At 39.8% G+C, this 23,536-nt stretch overlaps 1 protein-coding gene and 1 long non-coding RNA gene across 5 annotated transcripts in view; one reads left to right on the forward strand and one right to left on the reverse strand.

Moving 5' to 3' along the window:
* The window catches only part of INTS6 (integrator complex subunit 6), a 112,074-nt gene extending 102,719 nt beyond the window's left edge, over positions 1-9,355 (reverse strand). For all 3 annotated transcript variants that reach the window (XR_004678940.1, XM_035003460.1, XM_035003459.1), the window contains exons 1-3: positions 8,595-9,355; positions 8,143-8,220; positions 7,168-7,317 (exon numbers count right to left, since the gene is read on the reverse strand). Coding sequence is in view for 2 of the 3 variants with exons in the window: in XM_035003460.1 (XP_034859351.1) it covers positions 7,168-7,317; positions 8,143-8,220; positions 8,595-8,705 (339 nt within the window). In the remaining variant the exon portion in view is untranslated. The remainder of the gene's footprint in view (positions 1-7,167; positions 7,318-8,142; positions 8,221-8,594) is intronic.
* LOC118009467 overlaps positions 8,538-23,536 on the forward strand; it is a 42,053-nt gene continuing 27,054 nt past the window's right edge. For both annotated transcript variants that reach the window (XR_004678941.1, XR_004678942.1), the window contains exon 1: positions 8,538-8,633. This is a non-coding gene — a long non-coding RNA (uncharacterized LOC118009467). The remainder of the gene's footprint in view (positions 8,634-23,536) is intronic.

A 23,536-nucleotide genomic window follows, 5' to 3' on the forward strand; every position in this document is an offset into this window, starting at 1 on the left:
TACTTCATAAGTGTGAAGAAACAAAGCCTTTACTTTCTGGCCTTTACTTTCTTTATGTATAAAATGAGCCTTTCTTTATGTACAAAATGAGGAAGATGGAGTAAACTTCTGGCATGACTTTCAATTCTAAAGTCCCATAAAATAATAGTCACAATAAAATACATATAAAGGTCCAATGAAAACTTCTGTCAGTAGATGCAAAAGTTCAATTTTGTTCTCAAGAGTGTATATAAAAATTCACTAAGCTTCACATTTAGATTTGTGTATCTAAGTTATACCTCAATAAAAAGGCTGGGGGAAGAAGAATCAGGGAATAAAAACAAACTAAAACAGAAACAAAAAAAACTTCAGTATTTTGTTTATGGTCTGGGGACCATGCTTAAATTAAGAAACGTAATAATAAGGCTAAACAAAATATATAAGGACAATACTTTTTTAAAATGAAAGAAAACAGGATTGGTATATGTAGGCACTGATCAACCAAACAAAAAAAAACGCCACCAAGATGATTTTACATAGATTTAAAAACTTGAATAAAGGGTTGTATTAGTTAAAAATAATTTTAAAATATTTAAGAAAATTTCAAATTATAAAATATTGCACAATCTCAGGCACCTGGGTGGCTCAGTTGGTTAAGCGACTGCCTTCGGCTCAGGTCATGATCCTGGAGTCCTGGGATCGAGTCCCGCATCAGGCTCCCTGCTCAGCGGGGAGTCTGCTTCTCCCTCTGACCCTCCCCACTCTCATGCTCTCTCTATCTCATTCTCTCTCTCAAATAAATAAATAAAATCTTTAAAAAATAAAAAAATAAAAAATATTGCACAATCTCTTTGGAGAAATCCATGACATGAATATGGCTAAATAATCCTTTCACTAATTCTAACCACAAATGACCTTAAATCAACTTAAAATACTTGAATAAATGAAATTCTTTCATTCAAATATTACATTTGTTCCTGGCCTTTTAATTTCCAGCTGTACATAATTTAATATATAATTATTAACATTCTCTTGCATGAAGAGAAAATAAAATTCTCTTTGAAGAAGCAAAATCTATTATTTTTTGGCTTTCATACTTATGACTTCTTTTCAATAATTTGTAATTAAGAATGCAATAATGTCCTTTGGATATTTTCTTATTTTCTTTTGAAAGATCATGACAGAGTAGTTTTTTGATACTTTAGAAAACAGAGACTTAGGTTATAAAATTATGAAGAAAAATGATAGCAAGTGTTGTCAAAGAAAATAAAATCTGGGTCTTAAAATTTTTCATTTCAACTACCACCTTTAAAACTAATGCTCAATAGGAAATAAATCATATCCACTTTTATGCTACTTTGAGCTCAAATCTTCTTATTAAAATATCCCTTGATACACCCAACAGATGTGCTCCTCAAAGGTCTCTTGCAAACAAACTTGTGTAAATCTCATCTTAAACACACTAGGGGGAGCTCCCCATTTGAAAGAATCCTAAAACATGTGCTTTTTGTCCTGTGTGAAGGTTCCTTCTCTAACTTGCATTCCTGAAAAAAAGGACTTTGACTTATCTGAACCTTACATCTAGCTTTCATTTAATGCATTTTTAAAAAACACCATCCCTATACTTCGTCATATTTACCGATTGCCATTAAGACAACTCTGGCCAAGTTACAGCATTTACTTTTCACACTGCTTCCTCAGGAAGCAATACAAAGCCCAAGGGAAAAAAATATACACTTAATATGCTGTAAGATTTCAAAGCATGTAATAAAAATCCACTTTAAAAATCTCTAAATTCTTACAATTTCACATTTAAAGCTGAAAAATAATGAACTAGAGGTAAATAAACTAATCTATTGAGGGGAAAAAGTATGCTTTGTGTCTCTTGGGCATGTCACAATTTTGAAAGTGTATTTTAATATACCATCCCATTTAAACCTCCAATCAATTCTAGAATAAGAGGACAATGGCTTCATTATTAGCAATCCGGAATATGAAGAAGCAGAGGCACAGGGTGGTCAAGTGACTATCCAATGTTACATAGTAACTTAATATCAAGGTCAGGACTGGGATTTCAATTTTCACATTTCTGGCTATTGCACTTCTTTTACACAGTTAAATACAGATGGAGAAAAAACTTTTAAGCAAGTCCTCTATCTGCCAATAAGAATTATTGGCCAATAAAAATTATTGAATATAATTTTAAGAGGTTTATAAGTTCAAGGGACTAGCCAAGGCCTTTCAATGGGGAAAGGACAGTCTCTTCAACAAATGATGTTAGGAATACTAGATGTTCACAGACAAAAGAATGAAGTTGGACCCTTACCATACACCACATATAAAAATTAATTCAAAATGGATTAAAGACTTAAATGCAAGACCTAAACTAAAACTCCTAAAAGAAAATAGAGGGGGAAGAAAGCTTTAGAGACATTCGGTTTGGCAATTTCTTGCATTTGACACCAAAAGCACAGGCAACAAAAAAAATAAAACTGGACTACATCAATAATTAAAACTCCTGTCATCAAAGTACACAATCAAGAGTGAAAAGGCAACCCATGAAATGGGAGAAAAATTTGCAAATCACGTATCTGGTAAGGGGTTAATATCCAAAATACTTAAAAGAACTCCTACAATTCAATAACAAAAACCAAATAACTCAATTAAAAAATGAGCAAAAGACTTAAGCAGACATTTCTCCAAAGCCAATATACAAATGGCCAACCAGCATATGAATGGATGCTCAATATAATTAGGCAAATGCAAATAAACCAGTGAGCTATCACCTCACACCTATTATGATGGCCAAAATCAGAAAAACAGAAAACAGCATTGACAAGGATCTAGAGAAACTGGAATTCTTGTTCACTGTTAGTGGGAATATAAAACACTGCAACCACTATGGAAAATAGGAATTTTTCAAAAATTTAAAAATAAAATTACATGATCCAGCAATTCCACTTCAGGGTATATATTCAAAAGAATTGAAAGCAGGATCTCAAAGAGTCTTTGCACACCATGTTCATAGCAGCATTATTCATTCACAATAACCAAGAGGTGGAAGCAACCCAAGTGTCCATTATGGATGAATGGATATGCAAAATGTGGTATACGCATAGAATAGAATATTATTCAGCCTTAAAAAGGAATGAAATCCTGGCATAAGCTAACACAGGAATGAATGGTGAGGACATTTATGTTAAGTGAAATAAGGCAATCACAAAAACAAACACTGTATGATTCCACTTATGTGAGGTATCTCCAAAGTACTCAAATTCGTAGAGATAAAAAATAGAATGGTGGTTGCCAGGAGCTGGGGAGAGGAAAAAAAGGAGTTAGGCTTAACAGGTTAAAGTTGCAGATATGAAAAAGTTCTGGAGACTGTGAATATGAATATACTTAATACTACCAAATTGTACACTTAAAAATGGCTAAGATGGGGGTCACCTGGCTGGCTCAGTTGGAAGACCATGCAACACTTAATCTCTCTGGGTTGTGAGTTTAAGCCCCACCTTGGGTGTAGAGATTACTTAAAAAAAATAATTAAAAAAAAAAAAAACACAAAGGGTTAAGGTGGTCAATTTGACATTATGTATTCTTTAGCACCATTTAAAAATTAGAAAAAGTTCAGGGCCTTAAAAAATTTACAAAATACCATTTACAACTGTTTCCATTTAATACTCAGCACAGTAGTATGTCCAAGTATTATAATCTACTTTCTTCTGACAACATGTCTGTAGGTCAATAAATATAAAACTACTGTTAATACATTTGTTGATAACCTAAGGGAAACAAAAAACCCAAACAGGAATCAAGTTTTCAGTACTTTACCTACCAACATTAAAAGAAAGCCTGGGGGCGTCTGGGTGGCTAAGGTTGGTTAAGCGACTGCCTTTGGCTCAGGTCATGATCCTGGAGTCCTGGGCTCCCTGCTCAGTGGGGAGTCTGCTTCTCCCTCTGACCCTCCCCCTTTTCATGTGCTCTCTCTCATTCTCTCTCTCTCAAATAAATAAAATCTTTAAGAAATAAAAGAAAAAAAATAAAGCCTGTATTTTGTACTGAGTACTAAATAGATACTGCTTGCATAAAAGGAACAAAGTAGCATTATTAAAGCTCTACCTGAATTTGCTAAATTCACAAACATTTCTTTATACTGAAGAATAAAGTTGGTTAAAATTATTCTCCCTAAGATTCATTCAACTTGATCTTGTCTTAAAAGCCACTATTTTTTAATGAGGTTAAAACTTGGCATTGAAAATCCTTAAAAAATTAAACACATATTGTATCTCCTTTTAGGAACTGCTCAAGGATTGTCTTCATCAAGGGCTCAGGGTAGTAGGTTAGGAACCGTTCTAAGTCCTTTCAATTCTTTTGAATATATACCCTGGAGTGGCTCTCAAAAGATCAGCATTATTCGAAACCCTGATGAACACATGTGAAAAATACATGGGTCACATTCTGCTGCAATGATACACAATTTAATGAGGTGTTGCTATAATTTCTAAGGAAAAGATTGACTAGAAGCTACACAATTGTTCCATGATTGTAGAGATATCAGCAAATGGTACTGATTATCAAAATTAAATATGTAGAAGGATTTCTATACACAAGGGCAAGGAAGTTTTTACTGGGCTGTCCAAAGTGCTTGAAGAAAACGTTCACCAAGAGTCATTTTTTCTCAGCTACTTTCACCTTACGGCCGTCCTGCAAATTCTGTTAGTATCCTAATTACTAATACCTCAAAGATGTTTTATTTTTAGGTATACTAACTAAATTAACACATGCAATATAGACATTAAAAATACTCCTGGGATTAGTTATGGAAAATCACATATGTTTATGTACGTTCAGGGAGTAGGTGTGGGGGTATCTAAATAAATATATATGTACCCACATTTAGATATTTAAGAAAATTATTTGGAAACTTACATAAATGTTTTTAGATGCTCTATAAAAACAGTATCTTCTGTCCCTTTCATCTAGCTCACCTTATCTCATTTCCTTCAGTAATAAGATTATAATACAAGTATTTAGTACTGTGGGCTCTACATATCCTTGCATAGAATGTGAAAGGGAAGTTACTATGTAAAAACACTGAGGTTACAGAATAAAGGTATTGCACAGAAAAGAGGCAAACACAAAGTACTCTTAGAAAGAAAACACATGAGCTATATTTAGTATTAAATATTTCAGACATCCAAAATTCTTGATAATCTATCCTTTTTTGAATAAGAAACATTTAATATTTAAGTCAGCAAGATAAAGTCTTAAGAAAAATACCTGTGGGAAGAGGTTTTCTTCTAATTAAACACTTTACTCAATCATTTTCATTTGAAAATTGTGGCTTCCTCAATTATTTTAATGCTAGTGTCATTTTTAATGTGCCAATTCAGGATATAAGCACTAGTATTACTCCATGCATCCTTAGTTATTCATCAAATAAATTGAGAAGCATTATCCCTCCCCCTTCTTGAATTAATAAAACCTAACATGCAAAAACAGCCTAATCCCCAGGCTCTTCTCTTGGTCAAAGTGATAACAGCACAGCAGGACCACCTTCAACCTCAAATATTTTGTAAGCTTTACAGACAAAAACTTAACTGGGAAAAGGAAAATACAGGTTTAAATTACAAATGTCCTCAGCCTCTCCATGAAAATCAGCTTTTCTAAGGAAGCATCCTAAGAAATATTTTTAATAGGTGGCAAGAGGTAAATGCCTTGCCCACTCATAAAATGTGATGCAGGGAAACAGGAAATTAATAGTTCTTCTATACACTGACAACCTGACAACCAAATAAGAATAACCAAATAATAGAAAGTTTCAAACTTGTCTTTGAACTCAAAAATACTTAGATCAAAACGTTAACCAATAAGCCTGTACAGCACTACATATAACAAAGAAATATAAAAGAAATCCATTTTATAGGAACAAACTGAAAAGTTCATGGCAAACCTACCTAAATTACAAATGTTGCAAAATAAAACAGAGAAGAAAAACAAAGATTTATGCGGTAAGAAAATATATATTTACTGAATTAAGCAATGGAGGTACACAATTCAGTCGAAATAGAACAAAGTGAATCTGAATTGCACGTACTTTAAATGCCATGGGATTTATATTCAACAACCTCCAAAAATGTTTAGGTGCTGAATAGTTAGCACTAAGTAAAACATAAACATTTCTAAAACAAGTGAACAATTCTGCTTCTTCCTATATAATACAACCAAAAGTTGTAGTCACAGGAAGAATTTCCCTGAAATTTGTCAAACTCATGAAAACTGTGGCTCATGGAGCTTGGGAAAAGCACAAAATGTATTCCTAAATGTATCCTTGTGGCAATAATGTTTCTGCACTCACTACAACCTAAACATTGAACTTGGGTTTAACATTCCTTTGTTATGTGTAACATTACACATTTATCAGTATCTTTTATTTTCCTGGCCAGCAATCTCAAAAGTTGTAATGGACTACCTTGCATTATTTCATAGTGAACCATAATGGAGTGGGGGCAGTGGGGGGACAGAGAGGATAAAGAGAATTCTTTTCCAAAAGTCTGGAGTCCAAAAATAATAACCACCTCTGGACCTGCGATTTAATTCAGAAATGAATTCAGAATTCTTTCTGCATAGATGCTTATTGTAGATGCTTCAACTGCTGAGAAACCTTAATGTACTCAGTTATTTGCACTCCAGTGAAAATCTTACCTTTCAGAATAGCTATAAAATATGGTTAAAATAAACCCTGATAAAACAAACAGAAAAATTTCTTCTGACGTTTTTAGTAATATAGAAATGATGACCACTAATCAACTAGTGTCTGTCAGTCACTGCAGTAGTTGCACAATTGCCTGTGGGTAGAGTATCACAGAAACAGTGTGGTGAAGCAGGATGTTTTCCCCTTTTAGAACCTGAGTGAACTTCAAGGGATTAACACCAAATTCATGTCAATTCTACAGCACAAAATTCAGACCCTTAATTCTGAATACAAATACATTTTAAAGAGAAAAAAAATGAGGGCTTTAAAACCATATTCGTAAGGTCAGTTTCACTTTTGTATTATGTGCATATACTGTACTTTAATCTGAAATGTTTCATACTTGTACTTCATGTTATATAGGTTTTGGACTTGACTGTGTTTTTCCACAGAAAGAAAAATCAACTGTTTTTCCACCTTAATATTCAACCTACCTGCCCATAGTTGTCTATGCCAGTTACTAATCTATTTAAATTTAATAAATCAAAAGCTGTCCTTAAGGATTGGCCAAGAGTCGTAAGTCCTTCAGCCTGAAGGTTTTTCAGTTCATTCATAAACGTTGCATGGTTTTCTTTCCATCCGGCCTGAAAAGAAAAACGTAAGAGGTTTTTTTTCATCCTTTAAAGCCATGTACACACGGACAGCCGTTACAATCTGCCGTTCACCAAGGAGCTGCTTCACTTTACAGTATGGTTTGGTTAAAGTGTTAATACCGTAGTATCACTGCCGAGGAAAACTCTCTTCAAAGGTGGCCAAGAAAAAAACCTGCTTGCTTACAGCTATTGGTGGCTAACAGCCTTAATACTTTCTAACTTCCCTGGGAAATTTACTTCCTAACCTACTACCCAAAATTTGGGCATGCAAAGGTACTAGTGGAACACAGAAGTGAGCAGGACTTCTGAAGTTAACCTAGAGCTGGCCCACTGGCCCGCGGCCCTGGGAGGAAAAATCCGAGCACCTCGCCCCGCAGCCCCCACAGCCGGCTCGCTCGCCGCCCCGGGGAGGAGCGGCGAGCCCCGGGCCGAGTCCCCTTTAATGCAAACCCGGGCTCGGCGCGGCCGGGCCCGGCTGTCACTCGGGCTAACTTGAATAAATATCCCCCACAGTTCATTGCTGCCGCTCACGCCGCGGAGGGGAAATGTCGGCCATGTTGATCGCAGCGCCGCCGCCGCCGCCGCCGCCGCCACCGCCGGGCCGGGCTGGGGAGGGGACGGCGGTGGCCCAGCGACTCCGCGCCGCGCCAGGACGCTCCGGAGCGGGGGAGGGGGTGGGAGCCCGCAGGGGAAAAGACCTCAGCGCCCGGAGCACAGCGGGTGGGGGAGGGGAGCATAATGAAGGGTGAATGGGGGGGCGGGGAGGGCGAGCGAGGAAGGAACAGGGAAGGGAAGGGGGAGGGCGAGAGCTGTTACCTTGATAGCATAGGGCGGCTCTTCGAAAGTGACCAGCATATACCTGTCTCCTCTGCTGGCAGGGTCCCGGGCACGGAGCTGCGGGAGAGCGGGTGGGGGACGGGAGGAGGAACAGGGTGGACGAGAGGGAAGCACAGAGGCGAGGTTACGAGGCGAAGGGGCGCCCAGCGGCCCCGCCGTCCCCCCCCCCACAGTACCGCACACGCAGCGGCCACCCCTCCACACTGCCCCCCCCACACAGATCGGCCCCCACACACCGCCCGGGCCCGGGCCGAGCCCGGCTTGCAGCGCCCGCCCGCGCGGTGGGGGAGGGGGACCCCGAGCCCGGCAGCTCCCGCAGTCAGGTCCGCGACACCTCCGCCTCGCCGCCCCCGGCCGCCCTCCCCCCCCCCACCCCTGCCGCCCGCGGGCCGCCGGGCCCCGGTCTCCGCCCGGGCTCGGTCAGTCGGTACCTTCATGAAGGTCTCTACCGCGCCTTTGGCCGTGTCCAGGTAGGTGGTGCCCAGATGGCTGCGCTGGTTCATAGAGGCAGACGTGTCTATCAGGAACAGTAAGATGGGCATAGTGCTGGCCGGGGACACCGGGGCCCGAGGTGGTGGAGAAAGAGATGGTAGAGGTGGAGGCGCCGGTGGCGGCGGCGGCGGCGACCGCCGCTACGCGGGGCGGGGGAGCGCGGCCCCCGGGAGGAAAACACCGTCTGGGTCTTTCCTTCGGCGGCGGGGAGTTTCTCCCCCGATAGTTGAGAGGAAACTCCCCAGACCCAGTCCTCCCCGTCGTACCCCCGCCTCCGCCTCCTCCTGCCTGCCTGCCCGCTGGGGCGGGCGCCCGGCCGTCTGTCTGTCGGTCGGTCGGTCCGTCCCCCCCTCCTCGGGGGTCCCGTCCCCACTCCCGGCCCCTGTGTGTGTCCCAGCGGGAGACGGGCCTGGCTCCCCACCCCACCCCCGGTGCAGGGAGTGGGGACCTGGGAGCTGGCGAAGAGGGGAGTGGGCTGAGGGGAGATTGGCCCTGGGGCTGTTGGGAGAAGTTTCAGGGACTCCCTCCGCACCCCGGCGGTGTCACCACTTTCTCAGCCCCTCTCGCTACTGAAGCGCTTTTCTCTCTCACACTCCGGTTTTAACTCGGGCAGGGTCTGCAGAGGCTCCGCCCCCTGACACGTCCTCGAGCCACGTGACGCACCGCCCCGCTGTTCTATTGGCTAAGCCCAAGCTTCTTATTAGCATATTTAAACAGCTCAGGGGCGGGGGAAGCTTGTAGGCCGGCTCCGGGAACAGTTATTGAGCACGCGCGGAGGCGGGGAGTCGGGTGCGCGCGCGAGCGAGCGCCAGGGACGAGCAGGCGGGCCAGCAGACGCGGAGGCGGGCTCCGGGAAGGGGCGGGGACGCACCGCGGAAAAACGGCGGGGTGGGGGCGGGGGACGCGGCGGCGCGCGCAGAGCGGCCGCGGCTGTGAGTCTGCGCGTCAGTGCCGCTGGCCTCTCCTTGCCTTTTGGAGGTGATAGGGGTCGGGGGGAAGGGAAATGGAGCCTGGCCTGAGATCCCCTCGCGAGGTCGCTTTATCGAACCCCCTACCCGTTGGGCGAGTGAGGAGGGTATAAGTAAAGTAATCAGATACCCGATCAGAAGGGGTCAGGCCCCGCGCTCTTCCTTCCGCGGAGAGCTCCGGCCCTGCGGTCGCCGGAGGAGGTTCCTTGGGCCTGGGAGGGCCTGCCCCACGGCGGGCGGGCCCGGGGCTGGGGGGAGGGGAAGTGAGAGGTTGTTTGTGACCGGGGACTAATCTCCGCCAGTCCCACCGCTCCGGGTGAGGAGTGGGGACGAGGGTTCGGCTTCGCCCGCAGTCTCCCTCGGCCTTGGGGAGCGACCTAGGGTGAGGGCTGGACCCGGAGCAGACCAGGAGTTCTCCAGGTGGAGGACCCAACAAAAAGAGAACTAACCCTCTATTTTCTTAACTTAGCCCTAAAAGGGCATGAGGGAAGACTCAAATATCGATAAACAGTTTGTTGCCCTTTTTATTCTCAGGGAAAAATAACCGATCCTATCCAAAGAAATACCTCTCTCAAGCCATGTTTTTTCTTAGGGCCCAAGAATGTCAATTTCAGAGCTAAAAGTGACCTTAGAAAACTGAGAACACTTAACTCGTTTTTATATGGAAAAACTGATTTCAGCTAGCTCAGGTGACACACACAGTGGGTTCCCCATAAACCCTGCCAGTGCTCTTTCCTTTCACTATATGCTGTCTCTAAGACTGGTTCCAAATACAGTATGAGGGAGGACGTTCTTGGTTAAAAGAACCCCTGTCACCATGCCCGAAGTAATGAATCCTCTCCCTAAATGTCCGAGGAAAACTTCACTCAAATATACTAGTTGAAAAACTGAAGACAGTACCTGAACTACAAATTGTGTTCAAGACATAGAACCCTTATAAAGACTGTGGAGATCTCTATAGGGCCTCTCCTGCTAGCATTGCATTTTGATTTATTTTTTTTATACTGAAATTCTTAATTATTTGCTGCCTGATGATTTAATGAAATTGTTCCTACTAAGCTTAACACAAAGAGACATGTTTTATGGCACTTTTTAAAAAATCTTGAGTTTACATTGCATAACTTGGACTTTTCCTAATACTTAGGACAACCTCTGAACTTCTTGTTAATTTATAGTGGGGCTATTTCAGTAATAAACTGTTCTGTGAGTATGTACCATAGAAGAGTGACATATTTTTAAGAGATTTGGACTACAAAATAAAATGGAATACAGGTCTTATATCCAATGTTGCTGAGGACTGGTGGAGTTAAAAAACGATTAAAATGTGTGCCCTGCCTTCAAAGAGCTTATGGTTTTTCTAGAAGAATATTACGTATATATTATCAGCTACTACAAGGCAGAGAGTGATTAGATACTAAATAATTCAGAAAAGAGAAAAATGTATTACCCTTGGGTGATGAACATTCTCCAGGGACAGTATAGTCATGTTCCTTAAAGCCGTGTTTCTCAAACTGAGATCTTAGATCTGGAGATTAGATCAGAGTTCTTTGATACTTGAAAATTTGTGTTATCATCTTAATGACAACATACAAATTGTTTTACCAGTTATAAAGACAAAATTTTTCTTCCAAAGTTATAATTTGCAACTGAAAGATTTTCATGGAACTGGTCTTCAGTTTTCTGTATCCGTGCTTTTCAAACTGGTCCACAGACCCCTGCCTATCCAAACATGTATTCTCTAGAATGACAAGAATTTCCTTTGCATTACTCAGGTTTGAGAAACACTGCTTCAAAGGATTGGTAGGATTTGGATATGTGAGTAAAGGAAGAGGAAGCTGCTGGTGAAAAAGTCCTTTTAAGACATTGAAAATACAGTGAAGAAAGGAGATTAGCACAGCATTGCCAATGGCTTCCTGGGGAACAGTGAAGTTCAGCTAGGCTGGAGCACTAGGAACGTGAAGAATAGAGTAAGATCCAGAAAGGTAGGTCAGATCTAGACAGGAGAGGGCCTTTATTCCAGACTACGGATTTTTTTCCCATATAATTACTAAGTACAAAGCAGTGTTTGAAGGGAATCAAACTCGACTACTGAAGTAGAGGACCATGCATTAATAATGACCTTCCCTGGTACAGTTATTTGAAATTTCCAATAGAGACATCATGGCTCTTCCCTGACTCAGTGGAGTTGGCAGACTGTCATAAGTGGAGGTGCGTGGTAGAGACAGGGTTAGATGCAAAAATCAGGGGGGCCAAGTCCAGTGAGCCAACCTGGAGCATATAACCAGAACCTGTGCTTATTATGGCACCTGAGATTGAAGGCCAGGTTTCCAGTTCAGAAGCCCAGAAGTGCTCCAAGGCATGGCCCTGAGGCAGAACAGGAAAGAAATCAGGACATAAAAAGGCAGCAAATCAAGAGGCAATCAGAAACCAGGAAGCATTGACGAGTGGTCCCTAGACAAAATTGTGAAATAGGCCAAGTTTATTCTTAGTGACTCTGGTTGACAATGAAGCTCTTGGTTGATGATGGCTTAAAGCAGTAGTTCTGGACTAGGAGATGCACATCAGCATTGCCCGCAGAGTTGAAAAATAATAATAAGTGTACCAAATCCTCATACCCAGAGGAAAGGGATTCAGTAGAATTGGGATGGGCCTTGGTTATCTCATTTTTTAAAAAGCTCTTCAGGTGAATCTTATAAATAAGAGTGATTAAGAACTATATGCTTCAAGCATAAAAATAATGTATATGTCTACATCTAGTAGTAGCAACTTTAAAAATTCACATACCCTTAGAGATATTACATTTCTTTTTTTTTTTTTTTAAAGATTGTATTTATTTATTTGAGAGAGAGAGCACATGAGAGGGGGGAGGGTCAGAGGGAGAAACAGACTCCCCGCCGAGCAGGGAGCCCGATGCGGGACTCGATCCCGGGACTCCAGGATCATGACCTGAGCTGAAGGCAGTCGCTTAACCAACTGAGCCACCCAGGTGCCCGAGATATTACATTTCTTAAAAGAACTTCTAAAATAAATCTGCAAACTAAAGCGGAAAAAAACTATAAATGTATAGGTAACTGGATTTGTATCATATGCTTATCTAAATTGCTTGAATTCATCCATTTTTGACGAAAATTAAAAAGAGAAAACTAAATAGTGTCAGAGATTTCCACTGTTCCCTTCAGTGAGTTTAGGCCTCAAAAGAAGCATGAAATGGGAAATATGAATCTCTTCTTCACTCAATCTCTGTGATTCTAGAGAGATTCTGGTTATAGGCAGGCTTATTTTTCTGAAACATGGCCCCTACATGCAAGCCAACTATTTCATCAGACTCAACTGAAAAAACAGTGAGCTCTTGCAATGCTAGAGGGAAAATGAGTTGAAGTCGTATGTGCTAAACCCTGTGCTGTTGCAGTCTAGGGGATTAGGGAAGATTTCCCTGGGAGGACATTGGTCAGAAGAGGTATGTGGGAGAAAATTTGCTCTTTGTTGCTGTTTTTAAAGGAGCTCTGCCTAAATGCTATGGCTCCCATCTAAAAGGGAATGCATAAATTATATGAAAGCCTCTGAAGGAGTGAGTGGTGACTCTGGCTTAAACAATAGCCTAAATTGTGGAAATGGGACTATTTTAACAATTAAGAACTGATGAATTAGGTTCATTTGTAGGAGCCAACCAGAGCCCTTTAAATTATTTTAAACCAATTAAGCAGGATAACACGGTTTAAAAATAATTATGTGCCAAGGACTTGGCTTATGGTATCTAGATGTGCCATCTGAACAGAGTAATCAGATGAACCCAGTGTTCCTCATATGTAACCTAACAAAAGTTTTTTTTGGCTGTCTTACTATTTCCTCAGCTCTCTGCTTTACTCTGAGATCACAGTAGCCAATGATGTTGACAGGTTGAGAACATTAAAAAAAAGACTAAGCATAAAAATTTAGATATGAAATTATGCAGCAGAATGTATTTGGATATAACATATATAAAGAGATTGAATTTTGGTCATCCTATTATATGATACCAGTCCTCAGGAAAAAAATGCTACCAAGGGAGTACTATTAAAAGGATATTAGACCTCTCTCCAGCAAGCATTATTTCACAGTAATAGTTGAAGTCTCAGATGATTCAGGATCAGTCTTGAAAATGGACACATACAAATTGAGAATTAGAATCACAGTGGAACAGTTTCTCCAGCTAAAGAACGTGAACATTGCAGTAATTCGGTAAATGTTAATTGCATACCTAATACGTGACAGGCACTATGGTAGGTCATAGAGAGTTTGTAGTCTAATGGAAAGACAGAAGACAGATAAACATGATGAGACTACATAATTATGATAAGTCAACAAACACCAGGCTTGATAAGACCAGTCTTAGAGGATGGGTTTGAAAATGCAAGGTTATATACATATTTCATCAATTCTGAGACACCACGGGTTCTAAGAAATGCCATTATTTTTGTACCACTAGAAGGAAAAAAGTGCTAATTAAGCTATGACAATGATTTTTTATCAATTAGAATTTTTCCACAATGTATTGAATTCTACCAACCAGGAGGTTTAATAATGGAACATGTTTTAAAAGAATACTCCACTATTGTCTTCAGTATTTTCTTCCAAACCATTGGCTTTTAATCTACAAGTGGTTTTTTTTTCTTAAGGGGGACGGGGCTAAGAGAGAGGGGGTGAGAGAATCCCAAGCAGGCTCCACGCCCAGCCAGGGCTCAGTCTCACAACCCTGAGATCATGACCTGAGCCAAACATTTAACCAACTGAGCCACGCAGGCACCCTAATATACAAGTTTCGATGCTCATGCTTTCTTGATCCATCCAAAAGGTGTCAGGGAAAAAGTTTTTAGACCACAACCAGGATTTATATCCTCTCTTTAAATGGTTGGTTGCCTGAAATGTCTAGGGTTTGCAATTTCCTAGGCATGCTACCAGGAATAACCATGCAGTTTGCACAAGTACAGCTACATCACAACTGCCTTCTGGTGACAGCATTGTAAGATGCCATTATTGCAAGTGGAATTCCAATTTTAGAGATGTTAAAGTAGAAAGAAATGTACATGTTAGAATCGGGAAGATACCCTTTAGTGCTGGTAGCTCTTAAAATAAGTGTCATGAGAATATACAAAGAGCTCTGTGGACACTGAAGATAGAGCAGCTAATCTCACAAAGTAGGTGATATTGGAGCAGAGAGAACTCATATGGGGCTGGGACGTGTGTGTGGAAGAGTGGTGGGACTGAGGTTGGGCCACATCACACAGGGTTTCACATGTCCAACTAAGAAATTTTGAATTTTATCTTTGGGTGATAGGGAAACAGTTTTGGGGTAAGGGAGTGATATAATCAGATTCTCATTTTAGATAATTTCAGTAACAATTGGAAAGAATGATTATGATGGGAAGACAGTGGGGAAGGAGGCCAATTAGGCAATTTCTGCATTAACTGAGGGAAGAAATAGGAAGTGCTATGGAAGCGGCACCAGGAAAGTAAGGAGAGGGTCCAAAAGACACTGAGGTGCTACTACTAGGTATTTATCCCAAAGATACAAACGTTGTGATCTGAAGGGGTACGTGCACCCCAATGTTTATAGCAGCAATGTCCACAATAGTCAAACTATGGAAAGAGCCCAGATGTCCACCAACAGATGAATGGATAAAGAAGATGTGGTGTACACACACACACACACACACACACACACACACACACACACAATGAAATATTACTCAGCCATCAAAAAAGAAAATGAAATCTTGCCATTTGCAATGACATGGATGGAACTAGAGGGTGTTATACTAAGCGAAATAATCAGAGAAAGACAATTATCATATGATCTCACCCATATGTGGAATTTAAAAAAACAGGATCATAGGGGAAGGGAGGGAAAAATAGACAAGATGAAATCAGGGAGACAAACCATAAGAGACTCTTAACCATAGGAAACAAACTAAGGGTTGCTGGAGGGGAGGGAGGTGGGAGGATGGGGTAACTGGGTGACGGACATTAAGGAAGGCTCGTGATGTAATGATCACTGGGTGTTATATAAGCCTGATGAATCACTGAACTCTACCTCTGAAACTAATAATACACTATATGTTAATTAATTGAATTTAAATCATAAAAAGACATTGAGGTGCTAGAATTGACAGAACTTGGTGAACTGAGTAGATATAGGCAGAAGCATCCCTTGTGAGATTAAATCCATCTTGTGTCATGGAAACTGAATATCCTCAAACTACCGGTAACTAGATTCCATATTAGAATGAATAGTGTTTTTTCAATCATTTGTCCAACAAATATTTCTTGAATCTCTAGTATGTGCAGGAGCTGGGAATTTAGCAGTGAATAAAGCGGAGGAAAATGCCTGTCCTTATGAAGTTTACATTCTAGTGGGAGAGGTAGACAATAAACAAGGTAAATAATCATATGCTATGTTCACTGCAAGTGCTAAGGAAGAAGAATAAAGCAGAGAAAGGAACAAAGTGTTGCAGAGGGAGGAGGGTTGCAGTTTTAGATATGGAGAGCAGGAAAGACCTCATTGAGAAAATAACATTGGAGTAGAGACCTGAAAGGAATGAGAGACAGAACCGAAGACAGATTCTAGGGGAAGACAGATTTTCCCAATTACTGAAGTTTAGGAAAACATTTGTGGTTTGAAATGCTGACACATACTAAAGTCTTATCTGTTCGTAAGATTCTTTGGTGATGCTTAGTATTGTTATTCATAATTATAATAATTTGCTGATACTTAATATATATCCTTATTAATAGCAGCGTTCTAATAAGTATTCTTTGCCAATATAGGTTCAATATTCACGAAAAATTATGGAGAGACTTATCTTAAAGTCAATAGGTACTGTTTTAGATTCTGGGGATTCAGTGTTCAATGAGATAGACCTAATCCCTACCCCCATAGAGTTGCCAGATAATATACGGGACTCACGATTAATTCAGAATCTCAGATAATGCATAATTGTTTAACAATATTATAAATATTATTACAAATTACATGGAATATGTAATTACAAATATTACAGGGAACATATACTAAAACATTATGTGTTGTCTATCTGAAGTTCAAATTTAACTGGTATCCTGTATTTTTATTTGCTGAATCTGGCAATTCTGTGACTTCACTGAACTTACAACCTAAGTACCAGAGGCAGAGATTAGTAAATACGATTAGCATCCAGTGGACATGTGTAACCTAGGAAGCCATAAAATGGAAGGCACTGTGACTCTAAATATGTGGAGAAAACCTGCCTGTGAACCAAGAATGCCCACCCTTAAGAGCAAGAAATAAACTTGTGTTTGAGCCATGTGTTTGGATCCATTCATATCATTCTGTCTTTGTTATACCAACCTAGCCTAACTAACTTAATGTGTTGGTCCCTGAAATCTACGATCATGCCCAAATATACTCCAGAATCAAAAGTTTTCATGTAATGTACCAACAACTTTAAAAAAATATGTAAATAAAAGCAACAGAGAGGCCAAACCCTAAAAATGCTTGTACTATATATAGTCCTCATTCTAACATAACTTTAAACCTGAGTGTTTTGAAGGCAGACAGTTTTTTAAAAATTACATAATTTGATGGTTTCCCTAAGCAACTAACACTACATATTATTCCTGGCTATTAAAACATTTTCAGTTATTTTCTTTGTTCAGTTACTGAATGTAGAAAGGTGTTGTAGGCATTGAAAATTATAAATAAGACATGCTTTCTGACTTTAGAAAGTGTAGGGCCTAGTAGAGGACATAAAGATATATAATAGTAGGCAAAATATAATCAGTGCCAAAAGATAAGTGCAAATTGTATCTCTAATTGAAGTGAGAAGTTCAGACTAGAGAAGAATAGAATATAGCAACTGACTGAGGAAGCATTTTTTTCTTCAAAGCTTTACTGTTTTCGATCTTCAAATTTTATTTAAAAGAATGTGTCAAAATGTACAAAATACAAAAATAACAGAGAAAAATAAAAATCACTTTAATCTCACTACCCAGACATAGCCACCAATAACATTTTAGTATATATCTCCTCCTTTATATTTTAAATAAAATCGGGGTCTTTTTATATATGCTTTTCTGTCCTTTTTTTCTATTTAATATAATGTGAGCATTTTTCATTAAATAAATTTTAAATATGGCTTTTAACAAATGTACAATATTCCATGCCATGGATGGACTTGTTGTCTTGACTTATTTTCCTCTTATTAGTAGATATTTTATTTCCAGATGTTTTACTTTTATCAATAATGATGCATTGAACAGCCCTGTCTCTGAATCTTTGTAATAATTCAACAACTATTATTTGAACACCACCTACTGCTCTGGATGTTGGGAGATACATTAGTGAACAAATAGTCCCAAACCCCTGCCCTCATGGTGGGGAAGGAGAGAGAGATGATAAATATGTAAACTATAGGTTATATCAGATAGTGATAAATGCTCTGGAGAAAAATAAAGCAGGGAAGAGAAGTAAGTGGGAAGACTAGATGTTTCCCTTTTAAACCTGTGCTATAGAAATAATTAAAACAGGGAGTGGAATTTGATAAATGCCCAAAAAAAGAAGTTCAAAATGCAATGAGGGGGCACCTGGGTGGCTCAGTCCAATGAGTCCCAAGATGGAGTCCTGCGTCCAGCTCCCCGCTGAGCAGGGAGTCTGTTTCTCCCTCTGACCCTACCCCCTCTCATGCTTTCTCTCTCTCACATTCTCTCTCTCAAATAAATAAATAAAATCTTAAAAAAAAAAAAAGTGCTATGAGGATCATTTACCTAAGAGGACAGGTCAAGAAAGAGAAACAAACACTTAGCAGGAAACTTAACTTGGCCAAAGTAAAGAGAAAGGAGAATTTCAGAAAGGAGAATACGCTTCTTCAAAAGCTACTGAAACATCAAATAAAGTGGAGACTGAATAAAAACCATTAGATTTGAGAAAGCCATTACTGACTTTTATAAGGTTCTTGTTAAAGGAATATGGAATATGACAGAAGAAATAAGGTAAATTAGATCACCAGGGATTTTAGTCAATTGAAGGCAGAAAATATAAACTTCTCTTTTTGCACTGAAAAGGAGGATGGGATGGTAGCTCAAAGGACCAAAGAGAACCTTTATTTTAAGGTAAAGGAAAAACCCAATATGTTTTTAGGTAAAGAGCAGAGGAAAACTGAAGGTGTGAGAGACATATGGTGGCTCTCAGGATCAGGACAGACAGGGTCAGGAGCATAGCTGGGACATTGGGATGTGCAAGAAGGGGCACTGACTTCTCTGAGACCAGAAATAATGACAAGAATATGAACAATGCCTAGCACAGTGCCCAGTGCGATGGTTAATTTTATGTGTCAACTTGACTGGGTCATGGGGTGCCCAGATATTTGGTCAAAGGTTATTCTCAATATGTCTGTGAGGGTGTTTTTGGATGAAATTAACATGCAAATGGGGAGACCAAGTAAAGCAGATGGCCCTCCCTAAAGTATAGGTGGGCCTCATCCAGTGGAAGACGTGACTAGAACAGAGACTTACCCTCCCACAAGTTAGAGGGAGCGCCCTCTGCCTGACCATCCAGCTGGGACTTTGGTCCTTTCCTGCCTTCAGTCAGATCAACACTGAAACTTTGGCTCTTCTTGGGTCTTGAGCTTGCCATCTTGTGGACTAGAACTACACCAGCAGCTCTCCTGGGTCTCCAGTTTTTTTGGCTGCAGATCTCAGGACTTCTCAGCCTCCATAATTATGTGAGCCAATTTTTTATTTTCTCTCTCTCTCCTTCTCTTTCTCTGTCTCTCCATCTCTCTCTCTCTCTCTCTCTCTCTCTCTCTCTCTCTCTCTGTCTCTCTCTCTCTCTCCTGTTTCTGTTGGTCCTGTTTCTCTGGAGAACCCTGACTAACACGCCAGTACATAGTACTAAATGTTTAATGTGTATATGTCGAAGGACAGAATCCATTATAGAGAAATTCAGAGGTGAAGAGGATGGATGCTCAAAGTTATGGGAAACGGATGGCCACCAAAGCTGACCAGGGAGACCCAGAGCTAAGCTGAATGCTCCAGGGAAATCCCTTTAGTGCTAATAGGGAACAGTATGGACAAGCAAGCAGGTCATCTGGACTCTTAACAGGCAAAGATCCTGGCTGGCAGGTGATTGACCTCTTACAGATTCAGCAAGCATTCCTGTAAGTGGTCAGAGCTCGGAGTCAGGAAGGTGATGCGAATAGGCAAAGACCAAATGTTCTTGGCATCAAGGAAATGGGAAGAAAACAAACATTTCATTGCCTACTTGTACCAGGCACTCTGCTAGAGCTTCCCATTATTATTTAATCTCCAAACAAACCTGCCAGCTAAGTGTTCTTACTTTTTCAGAGAAGGAATTGGGGGACCAAGAAATATTAATGAACAAAGTTCAAAATCACAAAGCAGAAGAAAACTAGAACCTGGATCTGAATTCAGAGGCATAATTCTGGGCAAGTCTGACAGGAGTTATCGTTGACGCATCCGTGGGAATTGGTGCTTAGGGACAGAGCTCCAATCCCTGTGAAGATCAGAGGAACTGGGATACCGGCAGGAAACCAGGATGGAGACTCAGGCACGGGAAAACGACAAGGAGACAATCAACCAAATCTCTTATGAGGGAGGAATTTGCTCATAAGAACAAGATGGAGGGGCGCCTGGGTGGCTCAGTCGGTTAAGTATCTGCCTTCGGCTCAGGTCATGATCCCAGAGTCCTGGGATGGAGCCCCGAGTTGGGCTCCCTGTTCAGCGGGGAATCTGCTTCTCCCTCTCCCTCTGCCCCTCCTACCACTCGTGCTCCCTATCTCTTTCAAATAAATAAAATCTTTTAAAAAAAAAAAAAAAGAACAAGATGGAAAGGATAAAGGGGTGAGAGCTTCTAGGATATTAGTGAGAATGTCATTTTAATATTCAGTTCACTGGTCTCCGAAGACCCATATTCTAAAACAATGAATAAAATATCTTAACATCTTATTATGCAATATCTATCATTGATGATGGGCACATAGGAGCTCTCATGACATCCACTTAATTTGCAGATTAAATGATGCTCATTTTCCCTCTTTAAAACATGCCCACAGCATGGTATACGCTCAAAAGTAGTAGAATTCCCTGTAATATAATTGTGAACTTCTGCTCTCCCTGCAAGTTCCATGCTTGTGTAGTTGCCTTCTTCCCTCAAGCCCCTCTACACCAGTTGAACTTGTCATTGTAATCATGTTAATTATTATGTAAACCAATAGAATGTAAACAAGTCACTGCCGAATTTGCTGTCAAATTAGATGTAAGCAAGAAAACTTGCAAAAGCCCAGAAAAAGTAAAAATTTACAAGTATTTTGCACTTCAAAAGATCAACAAAGGAAATGTAGTTCAAGTTAAAATAAAAAGTGTAAGGTATTTAGCATCATCTTCTCTTTTCTGTGCTTTAAGTGACTTTTGCAATTCACCAACACTACCAGTGTTGGATGAGGACGCTTTTACTATACTCTCTGTTGTACTCGTATAGCACTTTTGTTCATTCTTTCTAAAAAAAAAAAAAAAAAAAGCACAATCTGTCCAGTAAAGCAAAATTCAAGACCGGAGTCCATGTTCTTTCGTTGACTCCATTCAGCACTTTTACGTGAAACCTCAGTACAGAGTATAATACTACCTGTCTGATGAGGCTAGTCCTCTAAATCTTAGGGATGGTGTGACTCCTACGTATTCAATTTTGCATTGTGAACGCTTATGGCTTACTACTATTCAGGAGATTACTGGGAATTATGCATTTGGAGGCCAGATTGTTGCTGCTGTTTTATTATAGTCGAACACATACAGCATTTTAATAGTTCTGTCCATAAGGAATCTTAGAAATAATCTAGTGCAATTCTCTTGTATTAAAGATAAGTAAACTAAGGACTAGGGTTAAAGACACTTGCCCAAGGTAAAAAAAATTATTAAAATAAAATTAAGGGACATGTTTAAATAGCCCCTTACTTTGTATCTTCCCCATGATATACAGCACTTTTAATCTGAAGTTCTCAAAGCACTTTTAAAGCAGATCGTTAATGATTCTGATACCTATGCATCCAATTATTATCCTATTTTCCACCAGCTGGCTACCTCATCTCAGACACTGAAAAGTCAACATTTTCTTTGCAGATGAATCCGTTGAATGGTTGCATTCATCCATAAATAAGAAATCTGAAAAACAAAGGTCATTTTTATCACATATACCACTGGTAGGCAGTCCAGGCAGGCCCCATTTGTCCACTCTAAGTTTTGTAATGTCATTAAGAACATGAGGCTTTCTCCATTTTCTTATTCAGCCCATCTTAATGTGTGCTTGTCAACTGGTAATTAGCTATTTCACCTCAAGCATTGTAGGTTTGCACTGGCAGAAGTAAGGGGAAGAAGAAAAGAAAGCATGTCCGCTGAGCTGGACTTGCTTTAAAAAGAGATTTTCTGGCACCACTCCTAATAATTCCTCTTAGATCTGATTGGCCAACTGTGTTACTTAGTCCTTCTTATCTGCATAGAGGCTGCACTCTGTGTTGGGAGAGCAACCAGCAGTTCCTATCACTGCAGGACTGTTGCCAAGATTAAGAAGAAGGTATGTGTGGTACTTAGCACGTGCCTGGCATCTAGTAGATGTTGAAAAACTGGTAGCTCTTATTTTGTTAGAAAAAATGAAACTAGTGGTGACATCTCCAAATTTCCTCCATAGTAATTACGAAGTGTTTTAGACTTGCGAAGAATCTAGTGTGGTAATAAAGTAATTTTTAGTAGAAAAACAAGTTTTTTACTAAACTTCTGTTTGACACTAAAATATTGGTATAGTAAATAAATAAAATATTGGTAAATTTTAAAAACTCATTTGATTAACCAGATCATCATCTTGGACAATGGTCAGTAGTTTTTAATGTTCACCATAGTCTCAAAAAATTTAAATATAAATGACACTATTTATCTTTGTGTTTTATGAGTTAGAAAATATTATTATGTTTAATTATCATTAAAAGTAGTTTTTATCATAACTGAAACATGCTCAAATTAGTGACAGGTGGAGAAAATCTCTGTCAAACCATTAAAACTTGACCACAAATACTCATTCATATTATTCATATATTGTTAAGTAAAGACCTTGACCTTCAAAAGATGTATCTGTGGGGATCACTGGGTCTCTGATTTCAGTAGCAAAATTTCTAGCTTGCAATAAACATTGCCTTTAGAATGGTAATACCAGAAGTTTTATGTGAGGTACTTGATTTTGTGAAGCAACAATAAGAAAAAAAAAGACAAGTATGTATTTTATAAGAAAATTAACCATTTTAGCATAAAAAATAAAAAATATTAGCAGAATTTCATAGATATAAAAATACCTACAACTAACATATGCCTCACACATATGATATACCATGTAGGCACCCAGTCAATCCCATAATAAAACAAAAACCTCAAGCACAATCCATTATTGTGTTATACTACGCTATTACTATTACTATGTAAATTGTTTTGAAATGAGTAGGCAAAAAAAAAAAAAAATAGTTCACATAAACCTCTACCTAAATACTTTTCTTAAAAATGAACTAAATATGAGAAGGGTGTGTGGGGGGGGCGTGTATAATAAAAGGAAGGCAATCTATCCTTTTTAAAAGTCTATCTAGGGATCATTATGCTTAGGGCTTTACAAACACTTCTATTTCACAATCTTTATGACAACTTTGAGTAGTTAATACTCCAGGAAGGGGAATCATGTGGAAAGGAGGCATCAGAGAGAGACTCTAAGTGTCCCAAACAGGGACTCAAGAGCTGCAGTTCAAAGGTGAGTCAGACTCCACAGCGTTTGATTCCTCTACTCCGTGCCCTAAGCACCTAATTGTCCCGTGAATATGATTTAGCCTCTTTGTTGTTCATGTAGCAATTCTGTG

This window comes from Mirounga leonina, unplaced genomic scaffold, assembly GCF_011800145.1.
Source record: "Mirounga leonina isolate KUSES-001 unplaced genomic scaffold, KU_Mleo_1.0 Mir_127, whole genome shotgun sequence".
Taxonomy (NCBI): Eukaryota; Metazoa; Chordata; class Mammalia; order Carnivora; family Phocidae; genus Mirounga; species Mirounga leonina.